The 17,252-nt window shown below is 44.6% G+C and overlaps 2 protein-coding genes across 3 annotated transcripts; both read left to right on the forward strand.

The window, feature by feature from the left end:
- Nucleotides 1-2,382: 2,382 nt before the first annotated feature.
- Nucleotides 2,383-16,958, forward strand: LOC310781719 (protein kinase C and casein kinase substrate in neurons protein 1-like; the record flags this gene model as incomplete). Its single annotated transcript, XM_083642331.1, has 9 exons — nt 2,383-2,442; nt 7,806-7,962; nt 8,103-8,338; nt 9,476-9,631; nt 11,333-11,508; nt 14,667-14,787; nt 14,916-15,022; nt 15,223-15,422; nt 16,849-16,958. 9 exons carry the CDS (start codon nt 2,383-2,385, stop codon nt 16,956-16,958), a joined length of 1,323 nt encoding a protein of 440 aa, XP_083498457.1.
- Nucleotides 3,351-3,887, forward strand: LOC310781722 (signal peptidase complex catalytic subunit SEC11A-like; the record flags this gene model as incomplete). 2 transcript variants are annotated; one of them, XM_083642335.1, is made up of 2 exons in its annotated part: nt 3,351-3,497; nt 3,648-3,887. In XM_083642335.1, the coding sequence occupies 2 exons, from the start codon at nt 3,351-3,353 to the stop codon at nt 3,885-3,887; spliced, it is 387 nt and encodes a 128-aa protein (XP_083498461.1). The 2 variants fall into 2 exon arrangements, with proteins under 2 accessions (XP_083498461.1, XP_083498460.1); XM_083642334.1 differs by having other exon boundaries at nt 3,351-3,887.
- Nucleotides 16,959-17,252: the final 294 nt, after the last annotated feature.

The following is a 17,252-nucleotide window of genomic DNA, read 5'->3' on the forward strand; positions in this document are numbered from 1 at the left end:
ACCCAAAAGCAATCAATCCAAGACCAGCCGATCTAGATCACTTTACAGACCACAAATAATACTGTTGTAGATTCGTTTTTAACCATAAAGAATGAAATAACAGATGAATGAATTAAATTATCTTTTAACATTTTAGCCCTTTTTAGCACAATGAGTTCTTACTCTTTTAAAACACATTTTATGAGCTATTTTGTATCTTTTAATCCAATGATCAATTTTAAATATTATTGGACCATGAATTGACTGTGTATACTTGTAGTAGCCATAAGTGTATTATCTTTAGCTCGTAACATGAGCAAGAAACAAAGTCAGAGCAGGAATGCTACAAATAATAATAATTAATTGATTGGATTGATATGATATAGCGCCTTTCAAGACACTCAAAGTGCTTCACATATCACAGGGGGAGGGGAAGGGGAGGGAACTCAACTTCATAATAATAATGTGTTGCTCTTGTGCGGTAAATAATGATGCATTGTCAGAGATCGCTTGTTGCAATGAAGAGTTCACTGTGAAGGGAAAAGCATTCGTCATGTGAGCACAATGGATTAGGTTTCAAACGGAACTCAATAGCAATATACCATCTAGCAGTCTGTGCTATCTTAACCTTGGTGGTAAGATATCGACCGGCCGTCAAAGAAATAGATATAAATCGTCCGAAATGTTGGACGAAATCCAGCAGCCACTGTATCCTGCAGATAGGGAAAGGCTTCACAATGTAATTGGTCGTTTAATCACATCGTTAAGGGCATCTAGAGGTGTGCCCCCCCCCCCCCCTCCATGTTTGGCTTTGGGCTCAATCATGTTGATGCCACTGTTTGTTTGTTTCCAATCCATTTTGGGTTTACAATTACCCTGATTATACCGTGTGTTTACATAATACATGCCTTTCTGGGTGAGTTCATATTAAGTCTGTGTGTGTGTGTGTGTGTGTGTGTGTGTGTGTGTGTGTGTGTGTGTGTGTGTGTGTGCGTGCGTGCGTGCGTGCGTGCGTGTGTGTGTGTGTGACGTGTGTGTGTGTGTGCGTGTGTGTGTGTGTGTGTGTGTGTGTGTGTGACGTGTGTGTGTGTGTGTGTGCGTGTGTGTGTGTGTGTGTGTGTGTGTGTGTGCGTGCGTGTGTGTGTGTGTGTGTGTGTGTGACGTGTGTGTGTGTGTGCGTGTGTGTGTGTGTGTGTGTGTGTGTGTGTGTGTGACGTGTGTGTGTGTGTGTGTGTGTGTGTGTGTGTGCGTGTGTGTGTGTGTGTGTGTGTGTGTGTGTGTGTGTGTGTGTGTGTAGGTGTGTGTGTGTGTGTAGGTGTGTGTGTGTGTGTGTGTGTGTGTGTGTGTGTGTGTGTGTGTGTGTGTGTGTGTAGAGCCCGACCAATACTGGATTTCTTTAGGCCGATGCCGATACCGATATTAGGGAGTAAAAAATTTCCGATATCGATATATCGGCCGATATTCTTCTATTATATATACAAATTATATTACACCATTTCTTTGCAATGATCCCTCAAATATCGAACACTTGACAAAGATATGACTTGACATGACTTGAGATATGTAATGTAGGGAGGATATTTTACATCTTATCAATCAACTTTATTGTCCAAAATGACATCAATGCAATGAAACAGTAAACTTCACTGGGAATTGAATAATTATAAATAACTAGAAATAGAAAAACACAAATAGAACAAACATAAAATATAACTAGAGTTAAGAAAAAAGATCAAATAACATGCTGTCTATAACTTACAAAATAGAAAATAAAAAAAAGATCTGCAATATCGGCCAACATATCGGTCGGGCTCTGTGTGTGTGTGTGTGTGTGTGTGTGTGTGTGTGTGTGTGTGTGTGTGTGTGTGTGTGTGTGTGTGTGTGTGTCCGTCCATCCATTGGGCATCAATCTCTCAGATGGGGTGTGTCAAAGGATCGAAGGTTTTGCACTGTGAGGATTCATGGTCAGAGCTGCATGATGGCAGTGGTGACTTTTCTAGGACACCCGAGTGTATAAGATGCCCCTTTAGGGCCCTGGGGGCACAGCGCAGTCAGTATGCATGATGGGGGAGGAGTCTATTTTTACTTCATTATTAGAAATGTCGCAAATAGAAACCCTCACGCTGAGGCTTTCCTCCAGTTGCCGGGGGGAAATTGCCACATCGTTAGCACAGAAAGGCTAACTTGCCCATCTTTTGCAATGTCCACTCATGCGCTACACTGTTTCTGCTTTGTTTCTCATTTATATCTGTGTAATGTTACTGTCTCACATGGTTTACATCTGTGTGATGTTACTGTCTCACGTGGTTTCTCTTCTCCCTGGTCTCTTTCAGTGCATGAGGAACCCAGCTCTGCTGCAGAGGACACGTTTGGTCTTTAGCGTGCGTTGCCACATCCAGGAAAATGTCCGTCTCCTACGATGAATGTGCAGGTGCTGACGACACCATGGACAGCTTCTGGGAGGTACGGAGACTCCACCACGCCACCTCACCCTTTCATGAGTCATGAAGCTGCAGACGCACACACACACACACACACACACACACGCTCTCTCTCTCTCTCTTACATTGCTTTGGCCTCTCTCTCTCTCTCTCTGTGTCTCTGTGTCTCTGCCACTCTTTTTCTCTCTCTATGTCTCACATACAGTAACAGTACACACTGCAAAAAAATAAGTCAATGTAGGACTACGCTGCAGCAATATGTAAAAGGAAAGGCTGTTTGGGGCAGGGCTTGTCTAATTGGCCTAAAAGGCAGGAAGTAACACAGGTGCAACCAAAACATAATTAGGGTTTCCAACTCCCAGTCCATTTAGGTGTTCCAGTGCTGGGGCCCTAATTAATGGTTTGCTTGCACCTGTGTTTTTTACCCTGCCGTTTAGACACAAAATGGTGGCTGTAAAAAAGGCCCATCATCAGGCCGTTTGGTGATGACAGCTGCAAAAGGACAAGGTTTACAACGTGAACTACTTTGTTATGCTACGCGCGCTCGATTCCTAGGGTGGAGATTCTGGAGACGATGCGCCACTTGTCCTCTTCTCCCTACTTATACTTCCACCACTTACTCTGGAGATGATGTTCTCCTCTTCTCCCTACTTATACTCCCACCACCCTCAGCCAGGAAGGATTTATTACATCGCCGATAACGTCACAATTGCTCGAGTGACATCACTGATGATGTCACAATTGCTCAAGTGACATCACTGATGACATCACTGATGACATCACAGTTGCTCAAATGACATCACTGATGACATCACAGTCGTGACACAAGGGGACTGCCGACCGTTTCCAAAAACATTTTCAACGTTTTTCATGTGACTGTAATGACCTCACATGACTTTGGCGTTTTTCTATATAGTCGTGTTTGCAACAATGTTATCTTTATTTCCTGACGAGGTTCGTCGCATGAATAAGCGACAGCTCTATTACCAGGTGCTGAACGTTGGTATGATTGTGTCTACTGCGCTGATGTTCTGGATGGGACTGATGGTTGTCACTGGCTGCAAGGGTCCTATCGTTGTGGTTATCAGTGGGAGCATGGAGCCGGCTTTCCATAGAGGAGACATGCTATTCGTGACCAACCGGGTGGAGGATCCCATCAGAGTGGGAGAGATCGTGGTCTTCAGGATAGAAGGCAGAGAGATCCCGATAGTACACAGAGTCGTGAAGATCCATGAGAAGGAGAACGGAGACATCAAGTTCTTGACCAAAGGGGACAACAATGACGTGGACGACAGAGGGCTGTACAAGCAGGGGCAGCGCTGGCTGGAGAAGAAAGATGTGGTGGGGAGAGCCCGGGGCTTTGTGCCGTACATCGGAATCGTTCACATTCTCATGAACGACTACCCCATATTCAAGTATCCTGTTCTCTTCATGCTGGGTCTCTCTGCATTGGCCCATCGGGAGTGAGATGCCCAAACGTCAGGACAGAGGGAGGATCACTCGCGTCCAGGAAACCTCACTCATGCCTTTGAAAACAGAATTCCGTTAGATTGGGTCAAACCCAACTGGCTCTTTTGTATCATTTGTTTGAGCATTTTTGTAGAACTGTGGATCGGGTGTTTGTTTACATTTGACAAATCCAAGCTTTAAAAGTATTTTTGAGAGCGAACTAGGCTGGATTCAAGTTGAAGTCGATCCTTTATTTGTAGCTTTCTTCAGAATGTGATTGTGGCATTCTTAATGCTTCGTTAAGTTTTGTTTCTTGTTAATGGATTGTTTAAAAAAAAAGAGATGTGAAGTATTTTATGACAAGTGAATATGAGTGATATTAAATATGAAATCTGTAATAAAAAAAGAAAGAAATGGTGACACACACCGCCGACCCACAATAGCCAATTTGATCTCAGATGGGCTCAAATGCCACTAATGTGGTGCCATTAAAGTGAATGGCGTCTGGAGTAATGGCACTTTAGGTGACAGACTGAGCACGGAACAATCATCTAGTAAGGTGAGACGGCAAATGGATTAAATCCAATGAGTAGAACCCTCAATAAGAGCTGTATTTTGTTCTTGATGCTGTTTTCTACCTCGGGTGTTATTGATTCTCCCAGATATTTGCTAAGGCTTTCATTTGTTTTGATTTAGTCTTTGTGTTATTTGCTGTTTGGTTGAATTTCTGTGAAGTTCTTTGACTTGATTAGCATTATACGCAATACAATACCGACATTAAAACTGTTATATTATTACAACAGCATCCATCAAGATTTTGTGCCTTTTGCAATTTTTGCGACTCTGCCATTGAGCTGTCCCCATCCCCCCTAAGGCAGAGGTTCTCAAATGTTTTTCAGCCAAGGAGCCCTTACAAGATAGAAAATATACCGGGGACCCCCTCATTCTGATTTGTGATTTTGGGGCTAAGCTTAATTGTTTCCACGGTAACGTGCTTGACTTTTAAATTGATAAGTTTGTTAGATTAGAATGTAATTCATGAACCATTTTAGATTTAAAGCATAACATATTTTCGTTGAACCATGAAGCTTTTGCAAACAAAAAAACGTTTTTATTTTTATTTTCCTGAAAACTTTTTGCGGACCCCCTTGCAAAGTGCCATGGACTCCTGGGGGTCCCCGGACCCCCATTTGAGAACCACTGCCCTAAGGGGCCCAGTCTCTTTTGAATGACAAACTCTCAAGCCTCACTGACACTCCAAAACAAACAGCTTGCTTGAAGTTTTGGATCGAGGCGTTAACAATGTAATGTATCACTTTTGAAATAGTTTTCCAATGTATCATACCACTTGTGTATTCAAACATTCTAGAGGTTCTGTGTGTCATTAGTTGTGCCAATGTGTGTGTGTGTGTGTGTGTGTGTGTGTGTGTGTGTGCGCGTGTGTGTGTGTGTGTCTGTGTGTGTGTGTAACCCACCCCACAATTAGTCTTAATGAATTCCCTCAGTACAGAGTGGTCTTTGTACTGAGGGCCGTGGGTCATGACCACAGAGACACAGACAAAGACCCTCAGTCACCAGCCGCTCTGAGGCGCCCCTTTCACCACATGCACCTGTCCACAGCATCTGGACACAAGAGAACCCTCGACTCAGGTCGTGCCTTCATTGTCAACAGTGTTGGGGGGGGGTAACTCATTACAAAAGTAACATATTACATGTAATATATTACTTTTAACAGTAACTCAGTAATATAACTTTCAGTAATATTATACCGGTTACTTTGTCAAGTAACACAAGTTACAAATTGAGTTACTTTTTTTTTTTTTTTTTTTATCAAAGCAAATATTTAAATAAAGATACAATCATTTGCTAACCAAATTGTGTGTTTTTATGCAAATAACCACTATAGATGACAATAACAAAGGAAAAGGATCACATTTAGAATTTTGGATGGTTTACACTGACTTCAAGATGGTAAAAAAAAAAATTGGGATGTTCCGGGGCGGCGATGTCATTCTGCTACTGCAGTTATTTTGATGAAAGTAATGCAAAAGTAGTGTAATAACAAGTAACGAGTTACTCTACACAGACAGTAATATTGTAAAGTAACTTAGTTACTTTACAATAAAAGTAACTAGTAAAATGTAGTATATTACATTTTGAAAGTAACTGGCCCGACACTGATTGTCAAATAAAAACCCTGAGTCTCTGCTTTGTAGTCTGACAGCTCCACATCGAGTATAATTGGCCTGCAGTGGGAAAGCACGTCACAGCCGATATAGCCGTGCAAAATAATCTCCACTCCATTTGCCGAGATACTACGCAAGAGCTCAGGTGTGTTTTTATACATGGACCTGATCCACCTGGTGTCGTCGGTGCGATTTAGCAGGCTGTTACACACACGCAGGTACGAGATGAAGCCAAAAAAACTCACACCGCCATGCACCTGTCTCACAGCATCCCTGTGTCACTCCTGTCTCAAACAGTCATACACAAACACACACAGAATACAACACTCTCACTGCAACGCTACACCTCACTAACAACACATCAGATGCACTATCCATGGGTAGTGTGTGTGTGTGTGTGTGTGTGTGTGTGTGTGTGTGTGTGTGTGTGTGTGTGTGTGTGTGTGTGTGTGTGTGTGTGTGTGTGTGTGGATGACGTATACCAGCTGTGTTTAGACTGTAGGTACTGTATAGACTGTCTGTGGGCTGTATGTGTGCCTGTTTCCTCTGTGTCCTGTCAGTTTTCCATCTGTGAGAATCTGTCTGCTGATACACAGTCGAGAGGATTATAGCAGTCGCAGAGAGGGAGAGATACACATACACACACACACACACACACACACACACACACACACACACACACACACACACACACACACACACACACACACGCACACACACACGCACACACGCACACACAAGCCTCTGCCGTTGCATAACTACACATGCACAGGCACGAGCCCTCCCCCTCCCACTAGCCTCTCTTCTCCTCTTCATCATGCACCATGAGCTCACACGCCCCCTGCAGGCACTGCGGAGGCGGAGCCACAGAGCCTGCCACTGTTTATGTTTCTTAAGGTGGTCCCGCTTAAGGTGACCACATCTAAAATATCTTTTTTTAAGTTCATGTTCACGTGTTTCAGAATATGCAGAGTTCATTTGCAAAAGCAGATAAATATAAATAAATAAATAAATATATATATATATATATATATATTTATTTATTTATTTATTTATTTATTTATTTATTTATATTTATATAATTGTATGCACTGTTATACAAATAACATATATCTAAAAGGTTATCCTGGATATCCAAAATATGCATGATGGGAAGTCAAAATGTACATGTACAAACTTTTGGACATTTTTGTATAATATTTTGAATCACATCTCTAATCAAGTATATATTTCCCCCCCTCGTGGGTCAATACAGACCACTTTGTTACGAGCCTGTCCCTTTAGCCCAGGGATACTCAACTTGCTTTGCCCGGGGGCCACTTTCGTGAAATGATAGAAGGCCAGGGGCCAGTTACTAAACAAACAATATACATTTTTCTGTAGCGGATTGTAGGTTTTTGGGTGTCAGCCGGAGTTTAGTCTGACAATGTTGTGCACACCGGATAGTTAGTTAGGTTAAGTTAGTTAGGTTAAGTACACACATAAGTGCCTGGGTAGCGAGCAGATGGTATTTGACAATTTAGCAGCTAAATCATAGATTATTGAAAGATATTCCATATTCCAGACTGAAATGCTATAACAGAAGTGGAGTATTGGCCAGAATGACATGAACATTTGGACACTTATTCAGTGGGTATGTTGCTTGCATGTTGCGTTCGGGTGCACTGTTTTTAGGTTTTTTTTCAATTCCATCGCGGGCCGCATGTTGAGTATTACTGCTTTAGCCGGTCCTCCTCTGCTCTATTCTCAGGTAGGGAACTATAAGCGTGCTGTCAAGAGGTTCGATGATGGCCACCGACTCTGCAACGACCTTATGGGCTGCCTGCAGGAGCGTGCCAAGATCGAGAAGGCCTACGGTGACCAGCTAACTGCCTGGTCCAAGAGGTGGAGACAGCTCATCGAGAAAGGTCGGCCATGGGGATGGGGTCAATAAAACGAATGGCTCGGCAAATGAATGTGCTTACGGATTAAGTACTTGATGATTACTTTAGGTTTAGGTTTGGATGTTGAGTTTCTGCTAACGTGACTTTGCCCCCCCCCCTCCCAGGCCCACAGTACGGCTCTGTGGAGAGAGCCTGGCTGGGTGTGATGACGGAGGCGGACAGGGTGAGCGAGCTGCACCAGGAGGTGAAGAACGGCCTGATGAACGAGGACGTGGAGAAAGTGAAGAACTGGCAGAAGGAAGCTTATCACAAGCAGATGATCGGGGGCTTCAAAGAGGCCAAGGAGGCCGAGGAAGGCTTCAAGAAGGCTCAGAAACCATGGGCCAAAAAGCTGAAGGAGGTGAGGGGGACTCTCTGTCTCATCTTTAGCCTTGGTGCAACAGAATGCAATGAATAGAAAGACAAAGTGACAGCCTCTCTGTCTCCCCAGGCGGTTTTCATAGTCTCTTTCCCTGGCTGATTCCAACTCCACTCAGGTGTGCTCCTCCACTCAGGTGTCTGTCTTCCATCAGTAGCTAATGAATGGAGCTATCCCTGGTGCTGAACCTGCGTTGACTCATCTTGGCCACTAATTTGCCATTTTTGCCCATTTAGTCTGCCCTAATGACCTAATTCAACAATCCAGCTCCGTTAGGTCACCCGCAGGCGTGCTCTTCTCACTTCCTGAAAGATTCAGCGCGATCGCACGTAAAATGGCGTAGCTGTGGCCGAAGTCAAGTCTATTTGTATAGCCCTAATTCACAAGCATGTCTCAGAGGACTTCACAGAGAATAGGTCTAGCTAAATCTAGCTGACACAACAGTAACAATTACAGTAGTAGTAATAATAACAACTGGACTGAACAACCATATTGATAGAGAGAGACAGAAAGAGAAAGGGAGAGGGAAATGTGGGGGAGGAGAGAGCAGGGAAAGGGGGGGGGGGGGGGTGGGGAGGGAACAGGGGAACAGCTGGACACAATTTTTGCTCAATCACACACACACACACACACACACACACACACACACACACAGACACACACACACACACACACACACACACACACACACACACACACACACACACACACACACACACACGCGCACACACACACACACACACTTTGCATTCTTATTATAGGATTAGTCCATTTGAATGTGTAATTTGGGTCATTAGATTAGTCTGCTTAGCACATGGGACTGACACAGCTGCCAGCTCTCACTACTTTACTTTTGATATCATTTGCCTCTAGAGTGAACTTGAAATTCATCCTTCTGCAGTGACATTGAAAAACATAAATGAACACAGACAACTTACTTCATTCAGCAATGCATGAATGCTCACAATAACGGTTGGCCTATCTGTACACCTAGTGATATATCCTGCTCTTTAATTAAAATGGTCGCTCAAGGTGATTCCTTGTTTGAGGTGAATGGATATGAATCCAGTGAGTGGAGATCAAACATCACTGAGGTTCTCTGTGTGTTGGTCCGTACAGATGGAGGCAGCTAAGAAGACGTACCACATGGCCTGTAAGGAGGAGAAGCTGGCTGCCGCCCGAGAGGCCAACGGCAAGACCGAGGCTTCCGTCACACCAGACCAGCAGAAGAAACTCCACGAGAAAGTGGACAAATGCAAACTAGATATGCAGAAGGTAAGAGAACGACTGCAGAGAAGAAAGAGGTGGAACCACTTGAGAAGTATTTCAGAGTAGGGGAACATCTCTAGTGCCAGAGAGGAGACAGGAGACATATATCATTTGTGAGTATGACTCGAGGGTGTTCAGGTAGATTCCCTGCCTACCAACACAACTGTCGCCGGTTCAAGCCCCCGTGTTGCCTCCGGCTAGGTCGGGCATCCGTACAGGCACAATTGGTCGTGTCTGCGGATTAAGGGTATGTGTCCTGGCCGTTGCGCTAGCGCCTCCTTTGGTCGGTCGGGGCGCCTGTTTATTTGTAGTCCTTTTATTTAGCCTTCATTTAACCAGGTTTGTCCCATTGAGACCAAATATCTCTTTTACAAGGGAGACCTGGCCAAGAACTGTTCAGAGCGGAGGGGAACTGAGGGGGAAGAGCGTGATCCTCCCGTGCTCTACGTCCTGAAAAGAAGCGAGGAGCGACTGCACATGTATCGGAGGAAGCATGTGCTAAGTCTACAACCAGATCGGCAGAGGGGGTGGCCAAGTGCAATTGGGGAGAAAAGGGGGTGGGGGGACTTGATTAAAAAAAATTAAATAAATCTGAGTATGATGCGCGCACAAGCTCAACATTAAAATCTCTGAAATTGATTTGACCTTCTTCTTTTGTGTGAAACAAAGATGTAAATAACAAAATCAATGTAAGAACAGCCTTGGTAGCAGGTTACCTTGCTGCACAGGAGATTATTGTCTCCTCTATTAATGGAGGCCTGATAATGAGAAGAGCAGATTATACTGGCCACAGAGTGTAAGATGCTTACACATTTTCCTGCATGCACACGCACACAAATAAACATACATACATATACATACACACATATACATATGAAGCACTCGTACACAATTCCATGCACGTCAAATGTATGTACTGTATGCCCGTATGCATCCACAACACATTGCAGTCAATTTCTGGACAAAATATTATTTCATGTTGCTGCATGTTGAGGGCAAAAGTTGATTTTGTCATTGGATGCGACATATTTAAGTGCAAACGAACAACAAAGTACAATGTTATCTTATCTTGATTGTATGTGCTCTATGTTGCTGCAGCTGTATGTACTGTAGGTGATCAATGTCCTCTCAATGATTTATAAAGCTATTATGGTATGTTATTGAATATACGATTGATCTGGTCTTTTGACATATTGTTATCTCACTACTACTACTATACTGTATAATAAGCTGGAGGTCTCACTACTGTATATATAATAAGGAGGAGGGGTGCAGGATCTGCACATGCTCAGAACAGTGGGCGGAGCTTTATTATGATTATTATGATTGACACGTTAACGCTCGCTGACTACTCTGTATATATATATATTTAAAAAAAATATATATATATATATATATATATATATATATATATATATATATATATATATATATATATATATATATATATAAAATCCCCCAAAAAACAAACAAAAAAGCTGCTTTGATTCACTGTTTGTTTACCACAGAGCCTTTAGCTGGCAATTTATCCCAACTGTCTGTCTGTCTGTCTGTCTGTCTGTCTGTCTGTCTGTCTGTCTGTCTGTCTGTCTGTCTGTCTGTCTGTCTGTCTGTCTGTCTGTCTGTCTGTCTGCCTGTCTGTCTGTCTGCCTGTCTGTCTGTCTGTCTGTCTGTCTGTCTGTCTGTCTGTCTGTCTGTCTGTCGTAGGCTAAAGAGAAGTATGAGAAGTCTCTGGACGAGCTGAGCAAGTGCACCCCGGGGTACACTGAGAGCATGGAGCAAGTGTTTGACCTGTGCCAGCAGCATGAGGTCAAGAGGCTGACCTTCCTCAAGGAGGCACTGTTGGACATCAAACGCCATCTCAACCTCACCGAGAACCAAAGGTTAGTCAGCAGGGTTCCTACATAGTATGGAAAAGTATGGAAATTAATTTCCAGTTCTGGATAAGTACGGGGAAAAAGAGAGCATGGAAAAATATTTATTTTCCATGCTATTGTCCCTATTCTGTTTTCTAAAATGTAAAATTCTGAATTAAAAAAAAAAATCAACAAAAAACAAAACAAAACAAACAAACATACAAACAAGCGTTTTTCATGATGCGTGGAGCAGGCAGCCAAAGTGTTGACCACTGTGTGAGAGAGCGCAGGCCACAGTGAGCTTGATGTCGTTGAAAGGAAGGCACGCAGTATGGCACACTCCTACGCAGAGCTGCCTCTATGCCTCTACGTGACAGACAGCCTCCTACACAGAGCTGCCTCTACGTGACAGACAGCCTCCTACGCAGAGCTGCCTCTACGTGACAGACAGACTCCTACGCAGAGCTGCCTCTACGCCTCTACGTGACAGACAGACTCCTACACAGAGTTGCCTCTACGCCTCTATGTGACAGACAGACTCCTACACAGAGTTGCCTCTACGCCTCTACGTGACAGACAGACTCCTACGCAGAGCTGCCTCTACGTGACAGACAGCCTGCAAAACAGCTCTGACCCAACCACCCTAATCCGGACACCCAGGCCCGGTTCTACGGGGGTGCAAGAGCATGCATTGCATCAGTTTCATATTTTGCACCCTCAGTTGAAATCTCACTACTATAATAAGGCACGGTAAGGGGCTACTATAAGGGGCACGGTGGCGCAGTGGTAAGCGCTGTCGCCTCACAGCTAGAAGGTCCTGGGTTCGATTCCCACCGGGGACGCTGTGAGCGCTGAAGGAGTGCGTGCCCGTCCGCATGTCCTCGAGTGCCCACCACCCGGGTGCCCCCTGGGGGTTTCCTTCATATAGGAGCCCCTCACCAAAACATGCAATATCCTGGTCGCTGAAGTGGTGCCTCCTCTGCACGTTCGGGGCACCTGTTTGGAGGGAGGGGGAACTCGTTGGAATAGCGTGATCCTCCCACGTGCTATGTCCTGCCGGTGAAGCTTCCCTTGTCAGGTGAAAAGAAGCGGCTGGCTAACTGCCCATGTCTTGGAGGAAGCATGGAGCCAGTTTCAGCTCTCCCCAGATCGACAGAGGGTGGAGCAACAACCAGGATAAATAAATTAAAATTAGCACTAATGGGGGATAGAAATTGGATAAAAAATCACGAAAAAAAATATTTAGTATAATAAGGCGAGGATCCCCGGCCCACAATTGCTCAACTGCGCATGCCAGTTGAGCGGGTGTTGCCTGCGAGGCGGGGCGAGCATGCGTAGCGTCTGCGAGCCCGCGCAGCGGGCGAGGCCTCGAGGGCAAACCACGTTAAATGAGCGCCACCACGAAGGATGCTAGAAAGGAGCCTGTGAAGCACAAGACATTTCTAGCTTGAATAATAGAATTGCAGGCCGATTTTACTTAACCTTGCAAGCAAGCTGGATATACCGCCCCCATCTGGCAATGTCAGGTTAGATATGACTGTCTTTCAGACAGAAGTCTGGAAATGTGAGTGTGGAAAAGTGTCGCATTTTTAAATGGAAATTGTGTAGGAACCCTGAGTCAGGCAGCCGGTGCCATCTGATATCGTCCTCGAGGGATCTGGGCCTGGAGACTCTCTCTCCCATTAACCTTCTGTTACTTTGTGTATTCGATTACCCAGTTTGCTCCACATCCCTCTGACCTGTCCTCTGTATCCATCCATCTCCAGATGTTCTCTGCAGTCCAGTTTTACTTCTGCAACATCTTCTTCTAATCTACACCTCACCCAATCTATTCTTTATTACTTTTGCCCCTCATTCATCATGTCGTTTAAGTGAATACACGAATGTATTGTTAGAGCTCCTTTTAATTTGAATTTGAAATAATCACATTCCGCACCAAATCCATAATAAATGACTCTGATGTGTCACAGGAGGTGTCGCGTTCATTACAGCGCATTTCAAATTGATTAATCTCAACACATTTCTCAACCAGGCATGTATTCCTCAATAGTCTTCACACGCGCGCAACGCTAATTAATTGATGACACAGTCAATATGACAAACAGATTTTTTTTCTAGGGCTGTCTAGGGATGTTAATAAACAGCAACAACAGTTTCCATGGCGATGTGCATTTTATCCTCCCATCACTTTTTCTTTCTTTCTCTTGACTGTTTTTAGAGGATTTCACTGCACTACATCCTGGAGGGTGACATCATTGTATCACTGTAGAAATGATCGTATGCGTGTTTGTAATTCAATCCGGGCTCTTACTGACCACAATGCAAGGAACGATTGTTGGTAACTCAACCTCGTCTCCCTCTTCTTCAGATCAAAGATGGAAGATGCTAATCGATTTTTTTTCCACATTGCTTTGTCACGTAGACTCTCGCAATAGACAAAATGTTTGGATTGGATTGAGTTTAAATATGCATATGGAGGCATTAAATGTCGACCCGTGCCATCTACTGTAACTCCTCCATCTTTGGAGGATTGCTGGAATGTTATCATAATGCAGAGGCACGTGCTTTACTGCTTGGTGCTTTGTCGCCACCTTCTGGAGAAATAGATTGCCCATAATTTACCGCATGAAAATTCGATTGCAACATTTTCTGTTATCAAAAACATAATGTAACTCACTGTTTTCAATCCAACACAGCACGCATTTGGTTAATGTTCCAGCTTTTGGACTCAGATAATGATGTGCTCAATGTTTTCAGTGACTCTAGAGTCCAAATAAATGCTGCTGCGAAACCTAAATCAGTTTGAATTGGCCCTGTAAGGGAGTGTAAACTACAAACTGGATGTATTCTATTTTCATCTATGTTAGATGATTTGGGGAAGGAAGGCTATGGCAACATAACAAGTATAGTAGTGCACAGCACACAGTAGTAGTGGTGCACACAGTAGTAGTGCATAGCTCAAATACTACTAATACTAGTCTAAAACCTTCAGCTGTTCAAGCCACCGATGTAATAATTAATAATTTTGCGGAGCCCACTTAAATCTTCCCATGACCCAACTTTGGATCCCGGCCCGGGAATGTAAGCCACCCTGCACTGTGGGGCCCTTTAGCCAAACTGGCAGCGCCCCCGAGTCCTCTCGCTCTCCTTCCTTGTCACTATCTGTTCCATTTTCCTCTCCTCAGCTACGCCACCGTGTACAGAGAACTGGAGCGGACCATCCTGGCTGCAAACACACAAGAGGACTTGAAGTGGTTCAGCAACAACCACGGCCCTGGGATGCATATGAACTGGCCTGCGTTTGAGGTACTATATCAAAGATATCCTCGCGCGCCGGAGAACGTTAATAAACCACTGCTCTCCATTTCCTGTTCTTGATTCTGTTTTCATTGGTTTCTCCTCACCCCCCCCCCCCCCCCCCTTCCCCCCTCCAGGAGTACAACCCAGACCAGGCCAACGCTCCCCCCAAGAAGAAGAAGCCAGATGGAGCCCCACCCACCCCCAGCACTGACCATGTGGCTCCACCTGGTGACCGCAGCAGGTCAGTTAAAACCTCTATCAATCACATTAAAAGCACACACTCTATATACAGTGATTGAATTATGTGAGATACCATATACATTGTCAGACAATATATTCCTGGATCATTTGATTATTTCATTCTCAGAGTGAGTGGGTTTTCTTCTAAACGGAATTGAATCAATGATCACATGTCTCCCTGCGTTTTCTTCTGACCTCCAGCGTGAGCAGCTATGAGAAGAATCAAGCGTACTCGACCGAGTGGTCCGACGATGAGCAGCCGGCCGGGACCTCCGGCAACGAGAATGGTGGAAACGGAAACTCGTTTGAAGAGGACTCGAGCACCCCCGCGAAAGGAGTCCGCGTGCGAGCTCTCTATGACTATGATGGACAGGAACAGGATGAGCTGACCTTCAAAGCAGGTAATCATCACCGCTTAGTCACGATCCACCACCCATTGTTTTGTACCTTCTACTTTGGACTCTTGATGCACTCAGCGTTGCCCCTCTGATTTATGGATTATGGAATATGGAATATGGGGTAGGGGCAGGAGCTTGAGGATATCAGGGACAACAAGCTTACAACAGGGTCAGAGATCACCAACTGTTTCATGCTTTCTAGTCTAAAGGCCCTCAATTCCCCATAGATGATAGCAGTGGTTACAGGCACTTGCCATCAATTAACACTAGCTCTTTGGCAGTTGGCCACACTGTGACGTCACCAACAATTGGTGACAAGCTTTTCACGGCAAAATTACTACTGATGCAGAGGGCCTATGGAAAAGGGGCCGTAGCTAGGGGTAGGAAGGTGGTAGGCAGCCGGGGTTTGAGGGGTGAGTAAGGGGAATGGCTAGGAGGATTTGGGTGCTGGGAGGGGGCGTTGTCAGGAAGGGGGCGGGGCTAGGGAAAAGGGGCCGTAGCTAGGGATAGGCAGGTCCAGAGCCGTATAGATAGAAGAGTCCCGACATCTCCATTCACTCCAATGGACCAGTTTTTTACTCTCAAGAGTTCCAGGAAGTAAGGTCCTGGATTAAGCAGCACTGTCGAGTTGCAGCAAAATACACAGTTTGTGTTGTCCTTTGAAAGGGGTTTTCCCCCCTTGAATCAAATTGTACATTATCAGCTTTATTTTAACATGCAAAAGTAGCGCGAGACCCATTCCTGGCTGTTCATTGGCTAATGAGTCTCGCATTTTGGTCGTCCGCTGACGCCACTCTCTCTCTAGAGGACACTAGGCAGGTCGTAGGGAGTCGGGGTTCGACGGGTGGGTAGGGGGAGTGGCTTGGGGGATGTGGGAGGTTTAGGGTAGGGGTAGGACCATTTTCCATGTTGAAAACAATTAGCTGTGTTGAGGTAACCCCGAAACATTGCTTAACCCATTGATACCTGATGCAGCATTTGTGTGTGTATCCCTTTAAGACACGCGGTTCGCGGTCTTAAAGGGATACACACACAAATGAGGGATATACACGCAAATGCTGCATCAGGTATCAATGGGTTAAAGTGCCATAAGGCTGAATGGCCACACCACTGTGCTGTGGGCTTCAAGATATTTGCGCTTGTTCAATAAGCTTTCCTATTTGATTTTTTTAGATTGTTGTTGTTGTTTTTGGCAGTTACATGGTATCCTGAATTATATAACCATTAATACCAAAATATAGCAGCAACCAAGCAAAAGGGCAAAGCTGAATCACAATTGACAGGATATATACAATCTTGTTTTAACTCCTGGTTACTTGTAGACATTTAGATTTTAGATTTACATTCAGATTATTTTCAGATTCATGTCAGATTCATTCATAAAGAGGCGAGACTGCCGGTTGACTAAGGAGTGGCGTCTTCTTCACAGGTGATGAACTGACCAAGACTGAGGATGAAGACGACCAAGGCTGGTGTAGAGGTCGCATGGACAGCGGCCGAGAGGGACTGTATCCGGCCAATTACGTTGAGCCTATCTAGTCACCTGACTGGACAAGGACACGCCATTGGAGGCAGCTTGAACTGTCCCATCCAATCGCACCGCACATAGCCAGAGACTTAAGAGCAACACACCCCTTGCCCAACTGATGCGCCAAGCAGTCTTGCCTAAAAACTTAGTAACCTAAAAGACGATATATCGGTATAGTATATTTTATCCAGCATTCGGGGTGGGTGGACTTACACATTTAAAAACAGGAGCAGCAGTTATCCCGGTATATACACACTCAAGTATAAGATCAAGACAATGCAAGACCACATTTTGCTTAGCTGTGT

This window comes from Poromitra crassiceps (genome assembly GCF_964638095.1).
Source record: "Poromitra crassiceps genome assembly, chromosome: 8".
NCBI classification, from domain to species: domain Eukaryota; kingdom Metazoa; phylum Chordata; class Actinopteri; order Beryciformes; family Melamphaidae; genus Poromitra; species Poromitra crassiceps.